The sequence below is a fragment of the Antedon mediterranea genome, chromosome 2, assembly GCF_964355755.1.
Source record: "Antedon mediterranea chromosome 2, ecAntMedi1.1, whole genome shotgun sequence".
Classification (NCBI taxonomy): domain Eukaryota; kingdom Metazoa; phylum Echinodermata; class Crinoidea; order Comatulida; family Antedonidae; genus Antedon; species Antedon mediterranea.
The window spans coordinates 13,020,899-13,046,925 of record NC_092671.1 but is presented as its reverse complement, the minus strand read 5'-3'; the positions used below and the strand labels follow the sequence as shown (position 1 = coordinate 13,046,925).

The following is a 26,027-nucleotide window of genomic DNA, read 5'->3' as shown; positions in this document are numbered from 1 at the left end:
ATAAGATGGTTTTGTTGTCGGTGAATGTTTAATATATGGTTGTATTTGCCTCATGAATTATTCATGTACAAAATCATACTGGAAAAGGACAACTTGGATTCACCAGCTGTTTCCAGAAATTGGTTAGCCTAGAGTGTTACTAGGCAGTGTAGTGGTGTGTTTGATGTAATGGTTCAAATCTTGCTTGATGAATTTGTTTACTTATAGTGTGTGGAGATATTGAGATAGTTTTAGGTGTGGCAAATACAACCAATTAATGGTTATATGTCATACTGAAGTTGAAAAGAGGTGAAATAAAAATGTGCAAATCACAAAGCACACATGTACAGAGTGCAAGATGGCATCAACTACAAACAGAGGAAAAAGTTAATCTGAAGAAACTTTAAGGATAAAATAAACAAAGAATAAGGTAACCATAGTCAATAATAAAACACAAAAACAAGGGTTTTTTTGTATAGACATACGAGTGTTAAAAATTTATTTACAATCTTGATAATATAGAGCGAAGCGTAGAGGCTTAGAGAAGAATAAAGACGTTGACAGTTATATCTTGGATACGATTCACATAGCATACAATGTTACACTATACATTGGCAACACTATACATAGATTTAGATAATGTATATGAATGTATTATATATAATAATATATATATATATTATGTATAGTATATATGAATGGAAATGCTTCAAAACCATGTGGTTTTCTTATCGGGATTTATTTAAGCTGAATGCGTTTTCACTCAGCAGATAACATAACAAAAACATGAAAGAGGAATTCATTATTTATGCTTGTTTATTTGTTTATATATTGTCATTAGTTATGTTAAAGCTTCAACTGTATCGTAATGTAGAATATGCATGCAACTTACAGAAGCTCTTCTCAACAATTGTGAAATAAAACTGAAGCAATTGGGTAAATCTTAAATTTGTACTTAAGTTTTAATAGCAGGGATAATGAACTGTATAAGGAATATAAAGAGATGAGGAAAGAATTAAGCCTCATTTTTGCTCCACATAAATAAAAATAAAGATATTAAAATTAAAAAATATATAATTATATATAATATATATAATATATCAAACCAACAATAGCGAAATACATAATAAAATACTTCAAACGTATGTTGGTTAATACCTCTTGAAAAATGACCATTACAAAGTCATACAATATGATTTGGTTTCAAATAGGCAGGTCATAACCAAACCATTTATATATATATATATATATGCAAATCAAGATGCCTATACATACGAAATGATACTCCATAGATGCTATCCATTTACAATATTTTATTTTTTATGTTGGTGAATGGAATTTTGTACTCATTCATATTGAGAACTTGTGTGTAAAGTATGTTATGTTTAATATAATATTTTCATGTGTATATTCTATCTATGCATTTAAAGTTTAGCCCTAAAAAGGGTTTAACAATCCGGTTTTAGTAAGACTAGGCAAGGCCTTTATCACAACAAAGCAAACGACTAGAAGCTAATACAACGCAATATCATAAAATATTGCGGAAAAGATGAGAGAGAAGAGAAAAAGTCGGAGGTTCTGCCATAACACTTTAGATCTCTCCTTGTAAAATGTAAAAATATTAAAATAAAAAATAGAATACTAATTTGTGTACATTTTAACAATAGTCGTGAATGACTCTTTCCAAAATATGGATAATAAATTTATGAATGAGATGTTTACTTAATGATGAGATATGAATATTCATTAAAATGCATAATTTATTAACGAATCGGATACCATCTTAATAAGGAGATAAATAAATATTCATTAAAATGCATAATTTATTAATGAATCAGATATCATCTTAATGAGGAGATATGAATATTCATTAAAATGTATAATCATTTTCTTTTACAATACGGCAAACACTTTTTTGACCATAATAGCCTTCCATACATTACACCCATTATATATTGTTATGCATTCCATAGAACACAGTTAAATCATTTATTCAATAATTTCCATATTTGTTATTGTTGAAAATAAGAGAAAATTAAAACTGGTCAATTATGATACATTAACATAGCTTATGTTCAAACATTTAAATGTAAAAAGATTTTGAAGTCTATTAGAGTTTGAGGGGAACAGTGATTAATCTGTTTGCATTCAATTTCAGGAAAGTTCCTATGTACACAGAATACCAATATCACTCAGATGTTTACAGTTCCACAAATCTTAATAAAACATTTTTCATACCAACTGTAGTACCTTTTTATGGTCACTCCAAGCACAAAATTACATAATAGTTTAATACCAATGTATCATTAATAGTTAGGTAAAATTTGACTGTAACAATAGGCACTTTCGATGCATGCATTACGTAGCCCCATACACTATGAGACAAGCCAACAGTTGCTGCTCATGCTCCTTGCCTATCAACTGCTGTGATAGCTTCCGCAACTATGCACAATTTGGGTAGTCACGAAACCTAAAACAACAACGATAACGATTTTAGAGCAGGACCACACTATTGCTCTTTAGTATAGTCTTATGATCATATACAGAAGTTTAATTGAAAAATTCTCCATTAACTGTACTAGAGTGTGAACAAACTAAATATCTCATTGTGTTTATGATAGCGGGTATTTTGGTTAGTGATGTATATAATAGGATGCTGTAATTTAAACTTTCTTTATTTTGTTATATATATTTTTAGCCATTCCATATTTTAAGCTACTGTACTGATATTGCAGTATTCTTACTTTTGGGTAAATCAAAACATAATGTTATTACATACAATAGTGAATTTAAAGGGATGTCATAAGTATATTTGGTAATTTGATAAATTGGGGGATATGTGGATAGATCTCTTGATGGTATAGCCAATTTTCAATATGAAATAAAAAGTTATTCATCACTCTAGTTTCAATTCTATGACTTCTTTTTTATAGCAATAAATAATTGAAATTATATAGAAATTGCTTTACATATTATGCATTTAAAACATTTGAATGTTTGTTATGAAATAACCAATTTATCTAGTGATCAATATAATGTTTATGTTACACATATATGTGTGTGAGGCCAATCATATGCATACATTATTATATAGGGAGATATGATTTGCGACGACCAACAAACAACATGTTAATTCATTGTGCGCATGCAGGGAGTGTTTTCTCACTCTGATGGTTTCTAGGTACAGACAATGACCAACGACACATCAACTGACCTGACCTAGTCGGTCATCGCAAATGGAAAGCTCCCTATTGTCTTTCCTTGATACTTCACCAGGGTCAGATTAACATTTTATACAATTTAGAGAAAATTAGTGAATTGAAAACAGCTACAGACTTTGTAAAGTTTGTTTATCTTATACATTAAGCAATCACATGACTGAATGGTTAAGTTAAATACTGTTAAAAAATCCTATTTACAATAATATTATGTATCATCAATATGGATATTATTAATTCAGCATTAGATTCTCTTTATATGGAATTTCCAAAAACAAAATCACACTGAACAAGATTTAAAAAGCAATTGTTTGTGTAGATGAATTCATGCAACACTTTAAATATGATGATTATTATTTTATAACACCCAGTTTTATTGTAATAATTTTATCAGACACACGGTAGCAATAAGCGTAAGTCTACCAGTCGGTCGTGGTACAGTTGGCGACAGAGTAGCCTACCCCGCCCCGCTAGGAAGACATGGTCATTTTTTTTTATTTCTTGAAATTTACTAAAGTGAACACAGTAGATAAGGTGCATGTTATTTACTTATTATCTTATCTAAATGAACTATATTACATGAATCCAAATAGGTAATAACTAACATTATATTTGTAATTGAAAAGAAAAATCAACAATGACCTTTTTTTGTTCATTAAGGACATGGAACAATAACACATAAACATCTATATGTAAATGTATACAAATACACATATATGAATTTATGTATATATATATTATATTTACATGCATGTGTACATACATTATACATATATATGTACATATGTGGTTAGTAGAAGTCTGTGATTTTTTTTATATTAATTTAAGTGCACATAAATATATGTTTTTATTAGAATTTCTTATAAACAGAACCAAAATGGTCTGAAACAATTGCACAAACAATGGCAAAGACAGTGGTTAATTATTATTTAGGAGCGTCATTGTGCTCCTATGAAAACTAAATACAGCAAAATAAAGTACAGTAAACAGTATGACAAAAACATGGCAAGACGGTCACATTATAACAGGCCAAAATTAAAGAAAATAGGGAGAAAATTAAAGCAATCAATACCTCTAGGAATAGAGAATTGTATTCCACAATCATATAGACTACTTATTCTACACACAAGTTTTAAAAATCAAAGTAAATGCATTAAAATAAACATTCTAATAAACTAAATAATACACATTATGAATTCATTAATTTGTTAAAATTGCATATAAAAAGGAATGTGATGTAACTAAACTACAGATATTTTGGCATTGTTGGCCAAATACTTTTTTTGTCACATTTTATGGGGGTAAGATTTCCAATCTGGCCCTCTTCTTCAGCATTTACATTTACTGTATATAATATTTTTAAAGGAAGGCTAAAATAAATTTTATATAATTGATATTGCTTATAGTTTATGGCATTGAACCAATATTACATGTATATCATCACAATTAAACCATACTTTATATGAATTTCTTTTTAATTATGCAAATGAACATTTCCAGAAACCCCTTTGTATACATTACATTCATATTATTTCTGTGCATAATATAAAAATGAGCAACAGAAAAATGAGTGAAGAATGGCTAAATAGCTTATTTAAATATCAATAGTAGTATAGTATATTATCCACACATGAGCCCGAGTATACTTGTTGCATGTAATAATTGCATGTCAAACCAAGCTCTCCAGACTAGGAGGTCTGGTTAGTAAACTTATCAGATTCATTAAATTATTATATGATATAATAATGAAAGAGACGGAATCATAATATTGATGTCCATTCTCTGGCCGTTACACAGTACCAACACTAAGAATATTAATTCCATCAGTCAAAATTTAATTTTGATATGGATTTTGAATAAATAATTTTGAACATAAGTTATTCCTTTATTGATAATAATGGTGCAGATAGTATGTTTTATTTTCAAGGAGTATGTATTACTGAAAGAAAAGTCTTCATCCTTCAAACAACAACATTTCTATTAAAGGATATCACAATTATAGAATATTTAACGATAAATCTCAGTAATATTAATCATATAATATTTAGTCATTGGTATAGAATATAGTAACCAAAGTTACTAAGGCTCTATATACAAAATTTTACATTTATATGTATACAGGTTGTTCATTAGTGTTGTATGCCTTTACTTTTCCACGTTAGCCGATATATATCAAACAATACCTAAAACCAGCTAATAAATTATTATATGGTATTCAGCAAACGACGATTCACTTTTTTCATAAATAGTTACAGATCTTAGGTTTTATGACTACCCAAAATTCTTCCCACAGACAAGGAAATGTGGACAATTTGCATAAAATGTAGGATAGGTAGTTTCGTATTGTTAATCTTAAGTAATATTATAAACATACTGCCATGTTAATCCAACCAAGTCAACATGCTTCACCATAGATAATTCAAAACCAAAATTAGCTGCTTAGAAATTTTAATAAATTTGAATTGTTGAATAAAATTGTTTTTCTTAAGCTATAAGGTGAGGATATATTGTCTATATAATAGGATTATTATTAGAATCGAATAAATATGCATACCATTTAATAAATATGCATATAATTGAATAAATATGCATACCGTTTAATAAATATGCATACAATTGAATGAATATGCATACCATTTAATGAATATGCATACAATTGAATAAATATGCATACCATTTAATGAATATGCATACGATTGAATAAATATGCATACCATTGAATAATTATGCATACAATTTAATTAATATGCATACAATTTAATAACTGACCATATTGATATATTTCAACATTCCATTATCTTTAATAACTCCAGTTAGGTTCTTTAATAAGACTATTTTGGAAGCTAGGCCCTTTAGTTGGATTTTTCTGTTAGACGGTCCCCATTAAAAGATTGTTGATTTTAATCTTTCAAATAACACATCTTTGTTTCCTTTAATCTCAGAATGTCATGGATGATAACAAAAAATGGACAAGAATCTACATTATCAATGTTTATATATTAACAAGTTTTTCTAAATTTCTATTTTATATATTCCACCAAATTCTTCCCTTCCAATGTACCGCCGGCAGTAACAGCTTTACATTTCCAGAGAGTGACCATGTGACATGAAATGGGCTTTCCTCATAAAAATACCATACATTTATTAACATTTATAAAGTGTGGTATGATGTAAGAGATGTAGACATGTTTTGGCGGTTGTAATAATGTTGTAAAGTGTCACCCTGGATGTTAAAATGTACAGGACAGCTTAATGTTTGCATTTACTTTTTTTTTTAAAAGGTGTTAACCTAACACGCAATACATTATACCCACTAAAGGTCACATGATCAACAGTAAAAAAAAACCTTCTGGAATGCTCAAAGAAACAAAACATTCTAATATCTTCACTAGCTACATATCATCTATCCTTGGTACTTAAAAACAAAAATTCAGCGATATAAATAGAAAAGAATTGTCGTTCTAGTCGGATATCAACCAATCCTCTTCTGGAGACGTAAAGCAGAAAGCACCCAGAAATGGACGGGAAAGCATTTGATAATGTCTAGAATAAATTGTACAAGTGAAGAAAAAATAGATTTCAACAATCCTTGACTTTCTCTTCCCCTCTTTTAAGAAGAATAAACATGACATGTTTTGACCCTTGCCATTTATATTGTGCTAAAAGTCTGAGAAAAACATTTAATTAATATGACAATGTCGCCCTCTATATATATTGAAAAATGTTACTCAGTCGGCAATACAAAAATAAAGCGTCAAGAAAATTACACTGCTGATTCAAATACACTCTATAAAATAAACTTGAGAATATTGTTAGATTTACAATAATAATAATAATAATCCCAAAATTTAATATTTTATATTATACTTTATACAATGACATTTGAAGAAAACTATAAATACCTAAAACTAACAATTGCTAAAAGATCCTCACAATGTCACCGGCCATCATGAGGAAAAAAAAACCGCTACTTAAAACCAATCTGAATAAATTAACAAGATAAAAATATGGCTTTATTTCAACCCTAAATTTATAATTGCATCAAATGTGAAATAATTCTATTTAAAAGATAATAAACCTCAGCTTATACAACTATTTCATAATTTTTTTATCAAAATGAAACCCAAAAGAAACTTATGAGGTTACCAATATTATATACAAATGCTAAAAAATCCCTCAGATGCATTCATAAGATGCGATTATGGTTTTAAATACATATTAACAGAAGTCTCGCTAGAGAGTTGTCTTCAAACCAACTATATTATATTTTTCACATTTCTTGGTTTTCTTTTTTTTCTGAAGTCCACAAGGAAAGCAACTTCATATAGAGGGAATGAGACAAGGATCTACAAACTACAACTATTATTACATCTACTACTATAAGATATTTGCCGGGTAATGGGGGATTTGCACCGCAAATTCCTGTAGCTAAATGATTATATCATGAACATGAGTTAAGCCAAGTTAGTTGCACACCTGTATTCACACACAAATTGGAGGTCTTGTCTTTGATTTGTTTTCTATCGATGAGTCTAGTAGCTAATATTATATTTTGTCAAACTTCAAGTACACTTCAATTGTCTAGTTACATATGGTAAACAGAGGTCACTACAATTTTTTTGCGTGAAATGTTAACAAGAATTTGGCCAAATGGAGGTATCAGATAGTATGTCAAGTTATTTTCATACATGAAAATTGTCTATATTTCACAATATCTGCGCGATAACAGGTGTGAAAACGGATTAAAGGTACCTCATGGCCAATTCACTATACCAACTGTTGTACTGCTCTCAGTCACCTCAATATCCTCCTTTTGCATAATCAAAGCTGGGTTTTTATCCTCAATGCAATCAGCTGTTGAATTCAGTGCCATCGGTTTACGAGAAACATGAAGGATTGCAATTTTAAAATATCTCATAGCATTGCACATTTGAAGAGCTTCTTGTACATTTTACATAGAGACGGTTCAGAAAGTGGTGCCGTGACATGCTCCTTCCACGATACCCAACACAATAAAAATTGGCACATGGTCCAAAGGATTTGCATGATTTACGGGCGAGAATATCATAAGAATATCTCAAAGAAAAAAAAAGAACCTGGCATCTCCTCTGACAGAGGCTTTTACAACCGCCATTATGGTCGGTTGGGATGCGGCCTTCCCATACCCGCTGCAGAGGGTTCTCTCATGCCATGTGGGTCTCCGTAGCGTGAATACTGATCAGGATAGGGTCCACGACGATCGTACTCGTTAACTTGGCCCTGTGGATCCCAGTGTCGGCTACGCCCATTTGGTTGCTGGTCTATATACCTATCCCGATCACGTGCTCGATCTTGCATCTCATATTGTTCATTTCTATTGTAACGGTCACGATCACGGTCACGTGCAATTTCGTGTTCATACCGTAGCGTATCTCGCTCAGAATAGTGCCTATCCCTTGCATATGGGTCGCTTACCCTATCAGGGTCTTGAGTCCGTTCCCTGTCACGCGGGATGCTCCTGTCCGATCTGGGACCACCTTCTCTTCTTGGATCCCTTTCATAGTAATGATCACGTTCATATTGTGGATCATAGTTCCTATCTTTCCGAGCATCATAATCCTGATAACAGTCACGACTGCGACTATCCTGCATGGGTCGACGGTCGTTGCGCGGATCCCGTCTGTCTGGCTCACGCGGGCCTCTTTGGTCGTCTCTGTAATCTTGCTGATGATGTGTGTGTGACTCTCTCATATTGACTGATTCTTGTCCATCGTGTCTGTCTTTGTTGCGGTTTGTATTCGATCTAGATATATTTTGTTGCGGGGATCCATCTGATGGAACGGTCTGTAAAGGTCTAGGCTGTGTGTTTATAGTAGGGTGAGTTGCTTTCCAATATGCCTCTAAATATTCAGCAAGATGCTCACATGCTTCTTCAAGTTGATTCTCATCCAAGATCACATCAAATAAATCCTAAAAATTAAGAAAATCCATAAAACATATAGTCAATCAATACACATTCAAAGGATAGAATAAAGGAACACAAAATTAAATATAATTAATCTAAAAAGAGTATACTTACAGGGCTACACTGAGCAAGTTTGTCAGCAGCGACCATTTGAACATTCATATTTCTACTCTGTGACTTGTTTCGGGACTTAATTAGTCTTTGTAATACCTAATTTAGAGAAAAAGACAAAAGTTCCACAACTTAGCAAAGCATACATCCAATATTAAAGCACAGTTATTTTCACTATTTTATACTCCTACAACCTAAAGATGCTTATAGTATTGTAGATAACAAGAAACAAAATTGATTATAAGAAACTATGTTACCAAGATCCATTACAATTTTGTTGTTGTGTTGTTATTAAAGATGACAATGATGAAGAATAAAGAACATTTTATTATTGTACACTAAAATCGGTCAGACGTGAAGTCAATGAACTATAACAAAATTGGCCACTATTCGCTTTTCTAGAATTAGACACTTATAAGTGTGTCATCATCACAATAATTGTCAAATTGGCACCATCTCCTATTCATTCAGACTTAGATTTTGGAAGTGTAAATTCTAGGTGTTGCAATTATCCTATCTAACAAGTAAAAAAAAGTAAAATCTGTATCCATAAAGTCCACAGGGGTTTCAAAGTTGATCAAGTGCCTACTAGAAGACCTTCAACCAATGGCCTGCTGGGGCCTAGCCTTGTTACACTCAACACCAACACTGCGAACATGCTGCCTTACAAACAGCTGGTTCAACATTATCATCCAGCGAGCTCGTCCAAGCAAGTTAATCACACCAAGAGTAAATGAACCAAGACATTCCTTTTTCTCTCTCGGCCACGAAAAACAGCCAACGAGGAACTCATGATTTCTCAGCGGTGAATGTATATGATTTTAAATTTCTTGTCAGCATGTATTCTATGGCACACGTTCAAAATGTCACGTTTAACTTATTATAATTACATATCTCTATAACTGTGGGCATATGTATTAAAACTAATGTACAATTCTTAGATAATCTTACAATTATGTTTATAAAATACTAGGTTTGGTTTGCAATACCAGTTTCTTGGTGATAAAACTATAAATTACCTTAATATTTAGCATTTCTTAATCAAATCATGCAAATTCATGTTATATATTTTTCTTTTCCAAACTCACTGCAGTGCCTATTTTAGGTACTGTAGCGTTTAGATTGGATATCATAACACAACCAAGTGTATTATAACTATCTATTGGTTAATTTAACTGTACGTTAAATTTTGTGCCACAAGAGGCTGGCGAATGTTTGCCGTTTGATATCTGCTTTAATAAAAGTGTTGTTTAGACCGCAAAACAATAATGAAAAGCCTGACTGTCCTGTTTAACTCACTTCTGCCTTGTTAAATTGAAAAATCTTTCAACTCATGAAATATTCTCTTCTTAATAATAATCTATGCTAATTTACAGGTTGTCTACAGTGTTGTTTTTGTAGTATCTTTATTTAGTTTTGTTACTCACCTTAGAGGAAGATATCTTTAGGTAGACGACAATGGGGGCTAGCGAGGTTTTCTGAAGCTGAGTAGGGTGGTTAATGGTGTCACAATCTAATACAACAAGTTGTAGCCTCCTTGACAATTCAAATATACGATCTATTTCTTCTCGGACTTCATCTTTAAACAAAAACAAGAAACATTTTCCTTTTTATTTTACATTTCAAAAAAATTAAAATATGGATGTGAAAAATCCATTCAAAAATTAAAAACCAATTTTGTGATTTTCCAGCCTTATACTGCAAAAGTTGACCGAAAATTAATAATAGTTTTCTCATCACGTCTATGAAACAAAGCATTTGAAAGAAACTAATAATAGATTCAGCGAAATTCATATATTTCAGAAAATGCAATTACTTCCTATAATGGAGCAAATACTAAATGTCACAAGAAATAGGATCCCAACTAGGGCTTATCAAAGACATAAAAAGCAAAATTCACCGCGATTTAAAACATGCATCGACTTTCTAAGGAACACATTATTCAAAATGATGCCAATTATCGTAATAATAGATGAAAGAGGATGAAAAATAAACGGTGAACGCTGTCATGATTTGTTTTTTAAAAGTATGAGTTCAATCAAGGGTCAAAAGGTCAAAATAAAACATTTAAATTCAATTTCAGATGCATAAATCAAATTCCCATGAGAGATGTGAATGGACAAGAGCAAGTATTATTAACCTACAGTTTATTATAGGTATTATTCATAATTTATTTACAGCGCATATTTTATAAATTTCTTTCACGTAGATGAAGATAATGACGTTGGTACGACTATGATGACTGATAACAGTAATCAACAATAAGTAGTTAATGAAAACAATATTATAATTATTGATGACAGTAAAGTAATGATATGGAAAATTCTGTATATGAAGATAATGAGTTAAAAGGATGTTAGTGATAAAGATGATGAGAATGATTCGAGATAATAATGCAGTTGATAAAGATGATGAGAATTATGTAGATAATGATAAAGTTGATAAAGATGTTAGCGATAAAGATGATGAGAATGATGTAGATAATGATGAAGTTGATAAAGATGTTAGCGATAAAGATGATGAGAATGATGTAGATAATGATAAAGTTGATAAAGATGTTAGCGATAAAGATGAGAATGATGTAGATAATGATAAAGTTGATAAAGATGTTAGCGATAAAAATGATGAGAATGATGTAAATAATGATGAAGTTGATAAAGATGTTAATGATAAAGATGATGAGAATGATGAGAGATAATGATGAAGTTGATAAAGATGTTAGTGATAAAGATGATGAGAATGATGTAGATAATGATGAAGTTGATAAAGATGTTAATGATAAAGATGATGAGATTGAGAATGACGAAAATAATAATTGTTATGACAATAATGATGGCACATAACATTTACTGATGTGAATGTGGCTGAAATCATCTTGAAAAAATGTGGGTTTTCATGCACATAGTTTAGCAAACTGATTTACAGTAACACTTTGACCTTTTAAACTGAAATCCCTTTTTGGCTTCCCAGACAAATCACCAAATTTACATATTTATGGTAACTGTGACGCAGAGAATTTAAGAACACATTTTGCACGATAGTTTATTTGAATAAATGCTTGTTTTAATTCAAACCAATCCAATATATTTCTGTGAATATGATTACGGTATATGAAGAACAGTACGATACAAATGAATAATTTTAGATTTTCAAATATCAGTAGTTGAAACAATTATTGAGTATCAAGTAATTTATTTCACTATATACAGTATTCAAAATGATGATGATGATGATGTATAACAAATATTGGTCAATGCAATGCTTGTTTTCCAGTCACCCTGGAATGTTTAAAATGGAATCTATAATGTTCAGATCATTTTTACTGTATTATATAAATTGTTAATTTAATAACATTTGAATATATAGACCACCCATATCCCTATATTTATATTATAGTATTCTTATTAAACTTATTAAATAATAATAGCAATTGTTAATGCAATCTGCATATTAATTCTGCCCCTTATTTAAAAAATCTTTGCCACACCCCATGGGACTATTCTTGGTTATTACGATAAGGATATTACCTTTTTATTATTTTATTCATGTTATTAAAAAATGTTTAATTTCTATTGCAGTTTTTATAAGACCAAGAAAAGACCCAAAAAATTATTTAATTAATTAATTGTCTATTTTCAGTTTTTGTAAAATAGTTACTGTAATATGCATGCATAATGTAAAGAATTGGCATGTTTACATTAAATGTAAAACATTGAGATGTTTGTATAATGTAAACAATAGATGTGTTTATAATGTAAACATTAGGATGTGTTCATAACGTAAAATATTAGGATGTGTTAATAATGTAAAATATTGACATGTGTCCTTAATGTAAAGTATCGAGACGTTTGTATAATGTAAACCATTGGGATGTGTTCATAATGTAAAGCATTGAGATGTTTGTATAATGTAAAACACTTGGATGTGTTCATAATAAAAAACATTGGGATATGTTTATAATGTAAAATATTGGGATGTTTGTATAATGTAAAACATTAAAATGTGTTCATAATGTAGAACATTGGGATGTGTCCTAATGTAAAGCATCGACATGTTTGTATAATGTAAAACATTAAGATGTGTTCATAATGTAAAACATTGGGATGTGTCCTTAATGTAAAGCATCGACATGTTTGTATAATGTAAAACATTGGGATGTGTACATAATGTAAGACATTGGGATGTGTACATAATGTAAAACATAGAGATTTGTGCATATGCAAAACCTTGAGATGTGTTCATAATATAAAACCTTGAGATGTGTTCATAATATAAAACATTGAGATGTTTGTAGAATGTAAAACATTAAGATGTGTTCATAATGTGAAGCATCAACATGTTTGTATAATGTAAACCATTGGGATGTGTACATAATGTGAAGCATCAACATGTTTGTATAATGTAAAACATTGGGATGTGTACATAATGTGAAGCATCAACATGTTTGTATAATGTAAAACATTGGGATGTGTACATAATGTAAAGCATCAACATGTTTGTATAATGTAAAACATTGAGATGTGTCCTTAATGTAAAGCATCAACATGTTTGTATAATGTAAAACATTGAGATGTGTACATAATGTGAAACATTGGGATGTGTACATAATGTGAAGCATCAACATGTTTGTATAATGTAAAACATTGAGATGTGTACATAATGTGAAACATTGAGATGTGTCCTTAATGTAAAGCATCGACATGTTTGTATAATGTAAAACATTGGGATGTGTCCTTAATGTAAAGCATCGACATGTTTGTATAATGTAAAACATTGAGATGTGTCCTTAATGTAAAGCATCGACATGTTTGTATAATGTAAAACATTGAGATGTGTCCTTAATGTAAAACATTGGGATGTGTCCTTAATGTAAAGCATCAACATGTTTGTATAATGTAAAACATTGAGATGTGTCCTTAATGTAAAGCATCGACATGTTTGTATAATGTAAAACATTGAGATGTGTCCTTAATGTAAAGCATCGACATGTTTGTATAATGTAAAACATTGGGATGTGTACATAATGTGAAGCATCAACAGGTTTGTATAATGTAAAACATTGAGATGTGTCCTTAATGTAAAGCATCGACATGTTTGTATAATGTAAAACATTGAGATGTGTCCTTAATGTAAAGCATCAACATGTTTGTATAATGTAAAACATTGGGATGTGTACATAATGTGAAGCATCAACATGTTTGTATAATGTAAAACATTGGGATGTGTAAATAATGTGAAGCATCGAGATGTACATATGCAAAACCTTGTGTGTTGTGTTCAAAATCAAAAACATTGAGATGTGTATAATGTATAACATCATCATGTTTATGTTCTTGATCCTGATTATCATTAGTTAATAACACACATTACTGGCAAACTGTTATTACTTGTCATAATGTGAAGCCTAATAACATTGTGCAGAAGATGGCAATACACAATATGGTGTGTATAAACAGTATTATTATATAAGAATTTACAGCAATATGGAAAAGTTGACAATTATCACTAGGTCGACTGGTATTTACATCTTTTTAAAGGCTGTTGTAGACATAATACACAGAATACTTCCTTTTGCATTATCTCATATCTCATCTACATAATTGTTGTGAATAATCAGCTTGTTTAACCCTGTGATATTTGGCTTTTTCAACCGTTGCTATTCCAAGTCCGTGGATAATGACCTTTGACACTAGCATGACATTTAAGCAACATGTGAGATCAGCATATCTTGAATCGAACAGCTCTAAGCATTGCATTAACTCAATATTCAACATGGGTTTGCTTTCTCAATAACGCACTAATGTATTAACATCTAACAATTCTTTCACTATAGTTTACCAGTATTTGTCATGTATACAATTTGAGGGGAAAAATTACTTCATTAATTTAAAGGGAGTCAATTAATTTAAAGCATTATGGTTTTAAATTCTTACACCAAATAAGGCAACAACTTTATCGCACTTACTTAAATTCAATATTTTATTAATCATTAGTTTTTAAATCATTATAAACAGATGCTTTCCAAAAATGAGAGAGAAAACGGAAATCGCATAAAATTAATTTCTAGGAAAAGGATTTTATGTTCAATGTAATTCGTCAACATACTATATTTAATATTAATTTCATTTGGATGTCTTTCTCTATAAAATGTTTAAAATTATACTTACAGTATAAATCTAATATGTCATATTTCACGTTAGGGAAATAAACACATATTATACCAAAAGAATTATCTTTTTTGTTATTAAAAGTTTCGTACCATTTAATTTTTGTTTTATGTATTGTATTAAAGTCCTATAAATTGTGTGTTTATTTTCGAAAAACTTTCGAGATATAAAAATTACATAGAAAATGTACTGTACTTTCTATAGGCCAAACATAATAGACCAATTTCAAGACAAGGTTTTTAGTGATCGATAGAAGCAAAGAACTTATAACACAAGAATCTCCTGTTCTTCAATTTGCATTCAAAACACAGTATCGGAAGTACAGGGTTAAAAGGTCAAACTGGGCGACGCCATTTCACAGCATGGAGCAGCGCCCCCTCCAAACTAGGAAGTCAATTACTCTACCACCCTAGAGTATTAGCAGATCCCCTCTATGATTTTGACTTTCTAATTTGATGCGGGCGCCCTACTCCTCAGTCAATTACTCTATCCCCCCTAGAGCATTAGCAGATCCCCTCTATGATTTTGACTTTCTAATTTGATGCGGGCGCCCTACTCCATGGCTCACAATGGCGCCACCCATAGCTCTATTCTATCCCACAATGCCTTTCAAAATTGTTACGCGCTTCGGACGAACAGGAGATTCTTGTGTTATAAGTTCTTTGATAGAAGCTATTGCTATTATTTCCAAATTAGTAATTTGTCAGACTGCACTTCAAAAACAAAACGAAACTAAGATATCTTGATATGCATGAAAGTATTTATAACATTTACATATGAATATACGATTGGTTATGATTATCAGTGGGTGTCTGTAGAATGGATATACTCATACTTATTTTGTTAAACTTACTTCTCATCAAGATTGTGATAGCTTACCTACTGTGGTAGAACCCCTAGTTGGCAAAGTGTGTTTGGTTTTAGGGTTCATTATCTGTCGCTTAGCCAATGCTATGTCAGCTTTCACCTGAGTTATGCATATTCTGAAAAAACAAAAATAAAATGTGAAACTAATTTCACAGACCAATATAATTGTAAATATGGAAGGACAATGAACTTTTTGTTTTAATTCAAAATTTGCCTTAGATAACAATTAATGATGAATTATACCATATTTTGCGTAAATCGTTAATCTCTGTTGTACAGTACTACGAATAATTATTTTGTATTATTTATTAATTGGAAAATTTCATCTTTCAAGATGATCATTACAAATGCCTGTACATAAACTTAAAGGAAACAGAGATATTTTGAATAAAAATTGCTAAGCATGTACATTTATTAGTTTGTATTGATAATTAAGATAATTAACCGGGAAAAGAAAACTGCTAAGAGAGAACTCAACTCAACAAAGTGTCCTCTGAATAAAGCTGTATAGCCTTTTCCACCTTATCCTATCATGTGTTATGTGTTCATAAGGAATAAAATAGATTCTAGTGCATTGCCGTTACGGCTCGTCTGTGTAAATTGGCCTTAAGGGTTGGCTATATTGATAAAACTATAATTATATTGCCACTCAATTGCTTTCACAAAAAAATGAGTATCCTCTAAATAGGGGTGTCCAAAAGGAGGGGTTCCATTCTAATTACTTCAGAAAGCAAAATGCTTGGTTCACATTCAAAATTGAATGTGATCTTAATTTATTATGATTGAAGTTAAACATGAATAAAGAAATAGAAAGCGCTGTTGAATTTCTTCATTATTGTGTTGTATACGGGGTTGTATAATACAAAAGCCGATACATTACTATGAATGAAAAATTCCATGGACCTCATGTGTCTATGAACAATTTGGAGAAGTGAAAATAATTCAAGAGATACGAGGTCAGTATTTAGAGATGAGATGATGGGTGGTAACAGGTGATGATGTACATTTATTAATCAACTGTGTCACGCCTGTTGTCTAAGAAATATGATAATGATTTTGATGAGGACAATGATTATGTTGATACTGTATTATTACATTTTTAACTCCATACATATTATTTTAATAAGGTCTTATGGAAGAACATTAACTAAATATTATGATAAAAAATAATAGTAAAAATAACCATGTATGACTAAATGTTAAGAATAAAAGGTTGATGTGTCTGTATTTTATGCCAAATACCGTATTCTACTACTTTAAAATATTTGATTTATTAATGGCAATGCAACTTAAATGTAAAATATAATAAGTATCATGTTCCTAGTTATACGTTTGAACTAATGAATTAAATCCGTCGTTTCTTAATGTTGATTATGGGCATGACGTGTACAGATACCAATGTAATTTATACGCAACACGGTATAATTATCACCGAAGCTAATTACAAGTTCTTCATCTTGTAAAATGAATCGCTACCATGATGCGTCAACCAGGCTCTTAGCTTAGTGTGGATACATTAGAAGTTGCCTTCTTTTAGTTTAAGTATACAATAGGGCGTGATGTTACATGAACAAACCAGGATGCAGTGTGGATGATTAACACACTGGAATTGTCACATAAAATGCAACAAGTCATTTCAAATGTTGTGTAATATTTAATATGAACATATTGCATGAAATCAGAGGTCTACATAATATAGTAGAACACCCCCCCCCCCCCCCTTTAATGGATAATTATAATGGATTAATACTTATATTGCGCAATACAGTCTTAAAGCAATGTGGACCACACACTAACAACTTTAATCTCAGTACAAGGGGCCACACATGCTTCAACACTACAGCGAACCTATATCCAGGGGACGCTTGGGTTTGAACGGTGTATCCTTAATACTGTGTATGAGATTAAATGTTTGTTTTAATGAATAATGATAATGTTACTTTTATGTTCTATATTTAAAATTCGAATTTTGTTTCCTTTTTGTGTTTGGGCATAGAACCTTCATCCTGAATAGAATCCAAATACAGTTATACTGTAGTGTATGAGAGTTTTTTTAACAACTAAGTATTACTGAAGGTATCCATACGAGAATTATTGTAATTTATATAATAACTGAAATGATATTTACCCTACTAATTTTACTCAGATTTTTGGATTCGTTATTATTATTCTTTATATTTGGATATACAGTTTGTGTGTAACACTCTGTATTCCACACTTTACAAAAATCATGATCATGATTGATGATTGTGTCAACTTTGATGAAATTACCTACCTTCCCTCAAACTTTCGTTTGAGATAATCAAAAAGAGCTTTTTGCATCATGTCAGTAACCTCATATCCCTTCAGTGATGGCCCCACTAACACCAGCGGCCTCATGGAAGGTACCACTTCATAGGGAGGGACGTTCTCAGCCTACAAAACATATAAACAAACACTGTTAAAAATTGAAACAAATGTTTAATTTTTAAAATATAAAAAGGTGTGGGTAAAATAAACCAGAAGCAATAGGATATTTTAACCCAATATCAAAAGGTGTTTTGGAATCAATAGGCTTACAGTTGAATCATTAGCCAAGTACTACTTATTTCAAATTAGTCTTGATAGAGGAATCTGTGCTATTTTTATTTTACACAAGACAAAATGTTGAGTGAGTGAGTGACCAAGTAATAAGTAGCCATAATATCAGCAATGAAACATAGGTTGAGTGTATACAAAATGCTCATATGCTAATAAAACTTTCGAGACGAGTAGGGGTTACTCCGGTGTACTAGTTCACACAGTCACACACAGCCACTACTTAAAAGTTTTGTAATAATTAATTTGTTGATTGTGGAACTTACGACGATGAAGATAAATGTTTCTGAATCACTTACTTTCTTAAAAAACTTTCTTTTCTCTTTTGGTTGTGGAGATATCGTATTACTTTTATTGGACATACTAAGAGAGTTTGTCAAAGTTTCATCACCCTCATCTATTCCATTTTGGTCATCCACACCTAAGACAAAACAACAATATAAAGTTTAGTTTTCTGTATTTTAAAATGATGATAATGATGAACTTTAAACATACTTATAATTTTGCCGTTATTGGCATGTGTCCATAGTGCAGAAAATTTGAAGAAAAAAAAAACAGTGCACAAAACTGCCTGGTTAAGAAAATGTTTGTGTTCACATTATACTATATAAAGCATTTTCATTATATGCAATATAAATACAGTAGTGTACTGTACTATATTATATATAAATAATTCACAGAACATTCCATTCTCTGTAGTAGTACTGTAATAACAAAATTTGCTAGAATACACATCTGACTGGCTTAATAAAACCTGTGTTTACAATAAGAATAATATGTAATAATATGAAAGAGTCTACAGTGTTCACCTCTATACATACAAATAATTAATAATAACAAACCATAACATATAAACATAATATTAGCTGTCATCATTATATTGAGTGATAATTGCCAGTCGGTTGTTAAGAATAGTTGGGAAATTCCATGGTCGCAGGTTGAATAAAATCATACATATACCCATTTAGTCAATTTGTATAAAATCTTCATGGAATTGCCCAGTAGAAAAATACAAAAAGGATAGGGTTCTTCTATAAACTTATATTGAATCAAAATGCAAAAAGTAAAAAAGCATACATAAAAATATAAACTGTGGGGAATATTCTAAACCAACAAACAAGCATGTCAACATCTTGGACAGGTAACAAGGCGGTTTAAATATCACAGTTCTATCAAGCATACGGATTTAACAAATTGATATCTGGCATCTACCACAAATACCACCGAACAAGTTAACATAGAGTTTGGCCTATTCAGGATTTAATCAAATGGCATAAAGCTTCACCTCCATTCTTAAAGTAGTACAGTACCTACTACCCAGATTGCTGTCTAGCTACAAACACCACAGAAATAATAATATAAAGAGTTACAATACTATGTTTTATTATAATAGTTTATTTAAATGCACTGAGAGATTTACTGCTAATAATAATATTCTATAATACCAGCAGAATAAAAGTAACACTTGCATTCAAATTTACATTTATAGCATTAAAAAGGTCAAAAGACTTACATTTTGATTAAATCAGACGTACAAAGAAAGATTACGTTGAAATAAAACAAGAAAAGAAGATATAGGAAAAAAATTAAACAATATTTAAAACAGTCATTCATTCATTCATAACTTGTGGTAAAAAAAAGCTTTATTCAAAAACCAATGAACATGAAGAAAATATATGATTTATAACTGGCTTAATTAAATGATACACTTTAAATTTATTTATGTACTAGTTTGTTATGAAGCTGTATACCAACAAGAGAAGAAGCAAGTTATGTAATAGATTACAGAACAAGAAGGACTATCTAATAGATCAACTGAATTTAACTGATAATCTGGAAATATGGCCTAAACTGAGTAAAAGGCCTATATGTTGTCAAATACGAAAAAGTACAAAACTGAATTTAAGAAATTGTTTTTATTTAAGATACTATGTATAATGTATAGAAAAATGTTTATTGAATTTAAAAGTATATGTTCACATAATTAAGATATTGGACAAGCAAACAAAAAGCTCTCTCAAATCACCGCATCCACCAATCATAGCACATACGCTCATATTTGTAGTATGTTTAATGCATTGTGTTAGAAAGCAAATAAAAGATTAAACATAAATAATACAGTAATTGATTACCTCGAAAAAACCCTGATGTTGCACCTAAATGTATAATTTAAATAAAAAATACCATAAAAGTAATAGAAATATAACAAAAAAATCTAATATTTTCTGTTGTTTTTCTTGTGAACACAAAATTTAAAACTTGATGTTTTTATTTGTATGAGGTTCATTTTGAGAGTGTTTTAATATTTAGAATACAAAGATTGACACATTAAATAGACTTGGTAATTACCAACAAATTTCAAGATATTTGAGTGGGAAAACTGAACATATGGTTGCAGGGTCATTTAGAATCTTGGTTGTGTACTGGCCTCAAATTTAGGTGGTCCATAAGAAAAGAACAACGATGAAAAGAAACAACACAAACAGATAGCTCTTGGGCATTGATCATTTGAATTCTAAAGTAAATCTTCATGCAATCATAATGATAAGCTTAGTAATCATATTCATAATTTATGTTTTAACATACAATACACTTTCCATACAGCATCACCATCTAATCTAATGAACGGTTTTGTGTCTGTAGTATCAAAAACCATGATACTTATTATACGAAGGCTCTTTCATTTAGAAATTAGCTGATCTACATATTATGTATTCTTGTTTTTATGCTAGTTTAATAACATCAACAACATCTTGTACACAGTAGCAGCATTTCTCATTTTCTAAATTGATTTGTGTTTATCTACAGCATATTTATAAAATGCTTCTTTCTGTTTAAAAATGAGGCATGCTATTTTCTAATAATAATAATAATAATAATAACGTGATAGAAATAGTTAATTAATAATAACTCAGTTTTCTTTATGCATGAAGCTAATAGTGGATAACTGTTTATTTCTTCTGCCCATAATATAAACAGAGAGAACACAGCAGCAATATTAGATGTATGCATTTTAATATACAACCCCAATATAAAATGTCATTAATTATTAGCATCATTTCAGTACACGACTTGTAGAAGCACAGTGAATGGAGTGTAAATCCACCAATCAACTGAAGGGATTCTAATGATGTCATAGCCATGAATCAACAAGCGACTATTAAACGAATCAACGTCATTAATTAGCACAAGGTATTTTAATGTACCTCGCATCAAAACAAGTGGTGATAAAGTCAAGAGCAATAATAAAAACAATAGAAATAAGATTTATTAACCACATAAATTAATGATTATTTAACATTTTGTCTTGTAATGGATAGATTTTCAACACATCTTCACAAAAAACGAATCAGAGGCAAATTTGTATATGGGCCAAAAACTATACTTTCATATTTATAATTCTATAAATACTTTTATATTTTTATTATTATATAAAACATACTGTAGCCAATTTATTTTATATTATTCTTATAATACTTGCCATTAAATGCTATATAAATTGTTTGATTATTATTATTATTATTAATTTTTTCAATATATTAGAAAATACTAGATTTTCACTTTAACCAATAACACTGATAATGATAAAATCAGGAATGAATAATTTTGAGAGGTTGTGCTAATTATAATAATATGTTTAATTGGTTTAAATGTATTTAAACTACACCTAAAATAAATGTGTTATTAACATACAAATTCTGGAACACTTAAAGGAGTGGCAACTGGGGACACTAAAATGAGTGGCAGCTGGGGACACTAAAAGGAGTGGCAACTGGGGGCACTAAAATGAGTGGCAGCTAGGGACACTAAAAGGAGTGGCAGATAGGGACATTAAAATGAGTGGTAGCTAGGTATACTAAAAGGAGTGGCAGCTGGGGACCCTAAAATGAGTGGCAGCTAGGGACACTAAAAGGAGTGGCAGATAGGGACACTAAAAGGAGTGGCAGATGGGGACACTAAAAGGAGTGGCAGATGGGGACACTAAAAGGAGTGACAGATGGGGACACTAAAAGGAGTGGCAGCTGGGGACACTAAAAGGAGGGGCTAGGGCAAAATTAAGGGGCAGATGATAACAAAATGAGGGGCTATCATTTCTAATATTGTTGTCCCCTAAAAGGAACGCGACTAATCTCTTATTTAAATATAACAACAAAATCAAAAGAGACGTCCAGAAATACAATATTTATTGATTATATAAGATCAATATACACAGAAAGGATTGCATGACAAAAATTGATTGTATTTATTTCTAGCATTGTCAATGTATGACCTTGATGTAATAGATTTGAGCAAAATTTAGGTATACACCCAGTAGTAGAAAATCAATGTCCAACAACAGGTGTTGTTGTATGATGTAACTAATTCCTATTTCACAATGAAAACAATAGGTTCCAATATCGCAATGAGGTTTGTATAAAAACTTCATGTTTTTCTCTCCACCGATACTGGGTGGAGGGAGGCTAAATTTATCATATTTCCCTGTAGTGTAATATTGATGTTGCTCCCAAATTCAATCAGTCCCACTATTTGTCAATTAGAGAGATCCTTACAAATATGTATACATGATAGACAATTACACGTTAATATTTATCAAATATTTGAAGTGTGTTTTTTCTTTTATATTTATCATTAAACTTACATAAGTGGAGTGCGGAATTGTACTAGTTAGTATAATAAAAATAGGATTACTAATACAAAATACCAAACATACCTACTTATATGATTCACCTAATCTGAATTATGTAGGGTAAAAATTCATTACTTAAAAATACTGTGCTCTTATAGGATAGATTTCACGAGAAATGACGCTAACTGCTAACTACAGTACTACTGTATAGGTCAATCATTTGAACACCAACAAAAATATTTAGGCCTAATATTTTGTGACAAATAAAAATGGTTTTACTCTTTCTTATTATAATGAAACAACAATTTTCTTCATCTCTAATTAATTTTGACCAATACACAAGTATAAAAAGGTCTAGCCCTATGGTAACCCAGGCCTTATCATGAAAATAAAACAGTGTGCTGACAACATTCTTCTTCCATCCAAAACGTACGTAATATCGCAACTGCTTAATAGAATAGTTACGTCATTCATTAAAATTAAGGTTTACTAGAATCTCCCTATATACCACATCTCAGACAGAAAATAAGAAAAGAAAACAAAATATTTCCTCAATATTTTTATATGAAATCATGTTTAACATATTTGATTGAACCCAAAAGTCTGGTATTTTAAGCTAGGTATCTTAATACTTTTAATATTTTCAACATTTGAATTACTAAGTATCATCATCGGTAAGCTATTTTTAGACAGTGTAGTGTGACATTTAAATACATCATACATCTTAGTGTATTTATAATGTACATTGCTAACAGAAGCTTATCTGAGTTGCTCTGTAATTTTAATACAGAATATTTTTTAATAAGTTTTTAAACCAATGTTAATAGGCAAGTTTATTAAAGGTAACTAAAATGTGTTTATAAGTTAAATTTTTAAGTAAAAGGGTTGTTTTTTATGGCAAAATATATTGATATGTGGCTAAAATTTCTTTTTAAATAAAAAGGGTGTGGCAATCCAAAATGCTGATATATGATTTTGGAAATAACAGTACGTGAAAATTAGCCCCAAAAAACTTGACAATCTAAATATAAAGCTAAAAATTGAAAAATGTCATAGGTGCAATTGGTTTTAAAGAACAATCGTGATGTTGAAAAAGTATACAATTTTAAATTATCAACTAAAGCAGATTTGACATAGAACACCTAAATGTTAAGTCTGAAACCTATATTTTAAAGCAACAGGGTGCGGCATCATGATTGTAATAGTATTTATAGATACTAATGCTATGCAATCATCTATTCTAATCAATGTCACCTAAAAACTTAAACATGTATGTAATATAGATTGGCATACACAGTTAAGGCTAGCCAATATATATGCAAAGACTGGTAAAAATGTCAAGCTTTCATATTAGTAGTATTTTTCTCACTGATCATTTTCCATATGTTCCTAACACAAATTTCCTATGCATCCATGAGCAAGACCTATTTGTATATATTTTGAATAGGATGTAAAATCACATTCAAAAACATGGTTAGTATTAATGCATAATAATGTACCACATATTGTAGAATGTTTAAGTTTATGAGAAGAATTCAGTTGAATTATTGTTGAAAATAGGAAATATGCTAAATGCCTTCAGATTCACTTGTATCCAAAGCATGGCTTCCATTAGCTTCAGTATCTTTTTCAATGTTTTGTTTTTGTTTTAAATGTATCACCTTTTAGTCTGGTAATTACTATAATTTAAATATACTGCTATATATTTACTTCAAGTTATTAGGGGAAAAATCCTCTTAATACCTTCTATTATACTGATTTACATCTTGAATATTATATTTGATGTGCATGTTTTGTCATATTAATACTCCAAAATTGTTTACACACAGAAAACAAGTATCTTGTACAATGCGAGACAAAACTGTGGTGAGGGAAGGAGGAGCAGTGGCCGGTTAATATCACTGGATCATTTCTCAGATATCCTAGATTCTCCCATAGGAATAAAAAATAGGCATTTTTTCTATGAAATACTTCCCTAAACTGCATAAAAATAAGCTATTAAGAGAGGCTGGTTAAGGGTTGGTGGATGACATTTAGACTTTTACTCTGAAAGGTCTAGATTTCCCAATGGGGATAAGAACAGTTTTACAAAATGTTCTGTCTTATCCCAAGACAGACGCTAGACTGATTTTTAGGCAGAATTAACTACCATATTTTTCTGAGAAAAAAAATCTTATTATTTTATAGCCTTCATAGACAAGGAAGAAAATTCGCAGATGGAACAGGACTCTAAGAAAATCTTTTATTTTCCCATAGGAATCAATAATTATCCATAGCCTTATTAATAAAGTTGAGATGATGATTTAGGATTGTTGGAAAGGGAAAACCTAGGATGATTATTGGATTTGTAACTGGACTCTTTCTTGGAAGATCTTGGATTTAAATGAACATGTCTAGCATTTCATGTCAAATTTACAAAAGACTCCAGAATATTTCTTATACTCCTTTTACATCACCAGCAACAAACTACACAATGACCGTTTGACAACCCTTCTCCCAGAGATAAAGATTTACAATATTTTTCCATGTGATAGAGT

General features: G+C 30.5%; 1 protein-coding gene across 7 annotated transcripts in view; it reads right to left on the bottom strand.

Moving 5' to 3' along the window:
- Window positions 1-466: 466 nt before the first annotated feature.
- The window catches only part of LOC140040458 (voltage-dependent L-type calcium channel subunit beta-1-like), a 76,116-nt gene continuing 50,555 nt past the window's right edge, over window positions 467-26,027 (bottom strand). For 5 of the 7 annotated variants that reach the window (XM_072086419.1, XM_072086422.1, XM_072086424.1 and 2 more), the window contains 6 exons: window positions 19,163-19,284; window positions 18,562-18,701; window positions 16,299-16,402; window positions 10,680-10,831; window positions 9,256-9,351; window positions 467-9,146 (listed from right to left, as the gene is read on the bottom strand). In XM_072086419.1, the coding sequence (XP_071942520.1) occupies window positions 8,331-9,146; window positions 9,256-9,351; window positions 10,680-10,831; window positions 16,299-16,402; window positions 18,562-18,701; window positions 19,163-19,284 (1,430 nt within the window). In that variant the 3' untranslated portion in view covers window positions 467-8,330. Of the gene's footprint in view, window positions 9,147-9,255; window positions 9,352-10,679; window positions 10,832-16,298; window positions 16,403-18,561; window positions 18,702-19,162; window positions 19,285-20,995; window positions 21,020-26,027 lie in introns of all 7 variants that reach the window. The other 2 variants (XM_072086420.1, XM_072086421.1) reach the window with 2 other exon arrangements.